Here is a 5,435-nt window from a genome sequence, read left to right on the forward strand (position 1 = left end):
CCTATACTTTTGAACTTGGTACTATCAAGCAAAGCAGAATAGAAGAAAATCAGTCAAAACAAGATGGTGAGGGCAATACTCCTGTTCAAATCAAGTTAATAGGAAATCAAAGTAGGTTACTACAGTATATCCTGCTATTTTTTATTTATTTTTCCCTTAATTAAAAAAATAAAAAGAAAAAAGTATGCCACTGGCTGAGACCCAATAGGCTAGCCCAACTCAGATCCCAGTGCCTGGAGGTGCACCCTAGTGGTGAAGCCTTCGGTAGGTTGACCCGGAGGGGCAGGCCCAGCAGAGGCTGCTCAGGTCTGTGTCTCCCTGGTGCTGCTGCAGTGGGCAGGAACACCTAGCCGGTGCAATTCAAACAGACTGTGGCCTACAGGGAAGGAAGCTGGGCGTCCTATACATGCTTAAACATAAGGAACAAAGAATATGGGAAGAGGGAGCAACAAGAAAGGGTCCTTGGCTCCCAATCCTGAGAAACACACAATAGCAGACAAGGCACCAATACGCATAAAGCACTATCTCCAGATCCTCGTAGACGAGTTCAGGAATGAAGTTATCAATGACCTGAAGCAAGACACAAGCAGAATAGTTAGAGAAATGCGAAGCACCGCCCAAGAAAAAACAGATGGTGGAATGGAAGAACAGAAAAAAAGGGGAGAATTGTTTGATGGAGAAGATAGAAAAAACATAGAATATGTAAAGCAGGTTCAAAGAGATTACCAGGAAACAAAAACTCTCTTGAAAACTGCCATAACAGCTTGAAAGAAACTAAAGACAGATTATCGGAACTGGAGGGCAGATTTGTAATACGGGAGCATGAAATGAAAAACTTCTTAAAAATAACAAAAAAACCAACAACAATACAAGAACTGCATTCTGTTTTCTAACATCTTATTGAGGGGTTTCACAGTTATATGCATTAGGGAGATTGGACTTTAGTTCTCTTTATTTGATTGGATCTTTCTCTGGTTTTGGTATCAGGGTAATATTTGCCTTGAGGAATGAGTTAAGGATAATTCCTTACCTTTCAATTTCACTAAGAGTTTCAAGAATATTGGTATTAAATCTTCTATGAATTTCTTCTATAATTAATCAGTCAATCCACCAGGGCCTGGGCTTTTCTTTGTTCATGTTTTTAATTAAATTTTCAATCTCATTAGTTGATACTGGATTATTCAAAATTTTTATACTTTCTTGATTTAGCTTTGGCTGTTCATCATATTAAGGAATCTGCATTGCTTCTGTGTTTTCCATCCTATGAGAGTAAAGATTTTTTTGCAATAGGTATTAATGATCTTCTGAATTTTTTATAAGATCTAGAGTGATTTCTCTTGTTCATTCCTGAATGTTTGAATTTGAGTTTCCCTTCCTTTTTTGATAAGATTTACTATGGATTTATCCATTTTATTTACTCCAAAGGACCAACTTTTCAGTTCACTAATTCTTTGTGTTTTTTTCTTAGTCTCAGTTGTGTTTATTTTTGCTCTGGTCTTTATACTTTTCTCCCTTGTATGGGCTTTGAGTTTGTCTTGTTCTTTTTCTAGGAGCTTGAGGAGCATCATTAGCTTGTTTATTTTGGTTCTGTTCTGTTCTCCTGATGTGAGAATTCACCTCTATAAATTTCACCACTATAAATTTCTGTTTTCTTACTGTGAGAATTCAGCACTATAAAATTTCCACTATAATAAATGAGACTGCTTTCATTTTGTCCCACAGGTTCTGGTATGTTGTATCTGCATTTTTGTTTAATAATGCATATTGTTTAACTTCTTCTTTAATTTCATCTGTAAACCATGTGTTGTTCAGAAGAGTGTCATTTAATTTCCATGTTTTTATGGAGTTTTGGGGTTTCTTTTGCTGTTAATTTCCAATTTTATTGCCCTGTGGTCAGATAATATGCATGGGATAATTTTAATTCCTTTGTATTTACATATGTATGTTATAAGAGCTAGTATATGGTCTATTTTTGTCCTATGTCCATCTAAGAAGAATGTATGTGCTGATATTGTGGGATGAATGCTTTTTAAATGTCTACTAAGTCCATTTGTTCACTGGTTTTGTTCAGTTCTGCTATTTCTTTGCTGAATTTTTATCTAGTTGATCTATTTCATTGTGACAATAGGGTATTCAGATGCCTCTTTGCAATTGTATTATTGCTTCCTTGATTTTTCATGTCTATGAATATTTGTCTTACATAGTTGATGCTCCATATTTGGTACATATATATTCATGATTGTTATCTTTTTCTCTTGAATTTCCCTCTAACATGTATGTAGGAACTTTATCTCTTTTGATCATTTGTGGTTTGAAGTTTATAAAGTCTGAAAACCGAATAGTTCTCACTGCTTTTTTCTGCATTTCCTGTTGTTTTCTATCTTGTGACTTTTAGTCTATGAATTTTTTTTTTTGAGTTAAATGCATTTCTTGGATACAGCATATTATTTGTTATTATTTCTTTTTTATTTAAAGGAAGACAAAACAAAATAGAAAATGGGCAGAAATAGTACATTCTTTCAAAGAAAAGAAATAGAGAGTAATAAATCACTAGGTGATGCATACATACATGTCTCCCTATAAATAGTTGGTCAAGGTACACAATTGGAACATATAAATGGGATTTCAACCAGGGAGACTGCAAACTGTTCTGTTCAACTATCCCACAAAAACTAAATATTATGGCTATCAATCCTATACCCTTAGACATGTATGCATTTATCCATATCTTAATTTATGTTGAAATCTAACACAACTTATTAGATTAAAATCCTTCTGCAAAAAGATTAATAATATTGCTAGATTTCACATCATAACACTTCAGAATCAGCATTGGGTACTGCAGTGCCACTTTCTTTCCTTCAAAGTTTTTGTTCATTTCATTATGTATCATAAGATCAGTTCCCATAAACTGTTTATAGGTTTTATGTAAGCATGAGTCTTAACATGTATTTCTATCTTTTCTATATTAGAGGGAGAAACAGAACAAAGCAGGACAGAAGTAAACTTTTTCCTATATACATATAAAACTAAAAAGACATATAAATCTGTTGTATAAGAAGTTCTACCCTGGTCACTGTGTTGTTTCTTGTTATCATCAACATAATTGGTGATATCAAAAGATAAAGTATAATTGAGCATATCAGTACATAACAGAAATAACAGAATTAACAGAAATACAACTTTGTAGATAATGTAGAGCTACAAAAACAGGTAGTAATCAAATCAGAATGGATATCGTAGTGAATCATTGTCATTTTCAGTATAGTTGTTTACTCCTCAATTTGTTACCATCAACCTTACAGTTTTGAATAAAATCTGTTAATAATAAGCAGCAATCAAACAAGTCAGATTTAACTAGCATCAGTCATGATACAACAGTATAAGTCATACATGGATTCTGATTGAGTTCATAGGGAATTAAAGACATCCACTATGCTATGGACAGCTGTCTGTGCCCCTCAGTTCCAGTGCTTATATACAAACTAGGACAGAACAAGTTCCAACCAAAAAGAGTGGTGTGAGTAATAGGGGTTTTAATTCCTGATACACTATTAGCTATATCTTCTGCTGTTTTTTTTTTTTTTGAGGACTATTCCTCCCCTTTACTCCCCCAGAATGAACTGTGTATTTTTGTGTCTCCCAACACTCACGGTTTTGTATTGGGGCAACCTGCTATTTACCTGTCTTTCTGAACGTTCTCACTCCTGGGCTGGATTTCTAGTTATATTTCTTCATTTATTAAAGCCTGTGTGTTCAACCTATCCATAAACACTGGTCTAGTTACCCCTATTACTCTCTGGTTCCCTATCACAATGAGTTCCGTTTTCTCATGTTTGATTTTGGTCCATATAACCTTCTTCAGGCTAATTATATTTCCTATAAAGACCCTCTCGGTGGACCGTATCTCTTGATCCACTCTGCCTGCAATTCTCTCTTTTTCCCCTTAAGTTAGTGTATCTAGGCCATCTATATTAGAAATTATATCCAACCTTCTCTGCCTCATTTCTGTTGAACTCTTTTTCTGTCATTAGTTGTCAGTTTGTTTTCTTCATTTTGCTTTCTGCTCCATTCATTGTGGCCTCTCTGCCACTGTTACTGGAATCTTGGTATTTTTGTTTCTTAGAATGTCCTGCAGTATTCACTGTAGAGTTGAATTGGTGGTTGCAAATTTCCCCAGGTCCTCTTTATCCTGGAAACATCTTTTTCTCCAGTAATTTCTAGGGATAGTTTTGTAGGATATATCAGTCTTGGCTGGAGGTTATTGCCTTTCAAAGCTTGAATTATTTTACCCTATGCTCTTCATGATTTGATGGTTTGTGCTAAGAAGTCTGCTGTAATTCTGATAGGTGTTCCCTTGTAAGTGATCTGTTTCTTGTCTCTGATGGCTTTTAATATTCTGTTCTTATATTGGATTTCTGGAATTTTGATTACTATATGCCTGGTTATAGTTCTGTTTGGGTTGTAGGTGGCTGGGGTCCTATATGCCTCATACCTTTACCTTTTCCTATATTAGGGAAGTTCTCCTTGGTTATTTATGTGAATAGACTTTGCAGTTCATTTGTTTGTATCCCTTTGCATTCTTAATTCTTCCTTTACATTCTTAATTCTTAAGTTATAGATCCTCTTATCATCTTCTACCCTTTGTATTGTTACTGATTGTGTCCTTGTTATTTTTAAGAAGTTTTTCCGACATATGACTTCCAGACCATACTCTGCTGCTTCATCTCCTGCCTCCGAGCTCCGGTCTCAACTCAGCTCAGTATGGACCCCAACTGCTCCTGCACTACTGGTGGCTCCTGCAGCTGCGCCAGCTCCTGCACGTGCAAACAGTGCAAATGCACCTCCTGCAAGAAGAGCTGCTGCTCCTGCTGCCCTGTGGGCTGTACCAAGTGTTCCCAGGGCTGCATCTGCAAAGGGGCATCATTGGACAAGTGCAGCTGCTGTGCCTGATTCCAGAGACACTGCTCCACATGTACATAGAATGGCTGTAAAAACCTGTGTTTTTTCATATACCCTGACCGATTTATTACATCTAAGCTGTCAGAAAGAAAAGACAGATCACTTATAAAGGAAAACCTATCAGAATCACAGCAGACTTCTCAGCACAAACAATAAAGTCAAGAAGAGCAGTGAGTGAAGTATTCCAGATCCTAAAGCAAAATGATTTCCAACCTAGATTGATGTATCCTGCAAAACTATCATTCAAAATTGATGGTGAAATATGATACTTCCACAACAAAGAACAGCTGAAGAACTTCGTGAACACCAAACCAACCCTGCAAAAAATATTGAAAGACAGTTTAGATACACAAAGGAAAAAAACCACTAAGCAAAGCAGATAACTAAACAGAACAGAAAGATAAAGATGCAACAGCGGAGAGATAACATGTCAACAATAAACCAGCATTTAACAGTAATAACCATTAATATAA

The 5,435-nt window shown here is 35.8% G+C and overlaps 1 protein-coding gene across 1 annotated transcript; it reads left to right on the forward strand.

Annotated features, from left to right (window-relative positions):
- The first annotated feature begins 4,708 nt into the window (after positions 1–4,708).
- On the forward strand, positions 4,709–5,031 carry LOC100717982 (metallothionein-1D-like). Its single transcript, XM_063245618.1, has one exon. The coding sequence runs from the start codon at positions 4,765–4,767 to the stop codon at positions 4,951–4,953; it is 189 nt and encodes a 62-aa protein (XP_063101688.1). The 5' UTR covers positions 4,709–4,764; the 3' UTR covers positions 4,954–5,031.
- The last annotated feature ends 404 nt before the right edge of the window (positions 5,032–5,435 follow it).

Source organism: Cavia porcellus, unplaced genomic scaffold, assembly GCF_034190915.1.
Source record: "Cavia porcellus strain 051 isolate PalLab524CR breed Dunkin Hartley unplaced genomic scaffold, mCavPor4.1 scaffold_3, whole genome shotgun sequence".
NCBI classification, from domain to species: domain Eukaryota; kingdom Metazoa; phylum Chordata; class Mammalia; order Rodentia; family Caviidae; genus Cavia; species Cavia porcellus.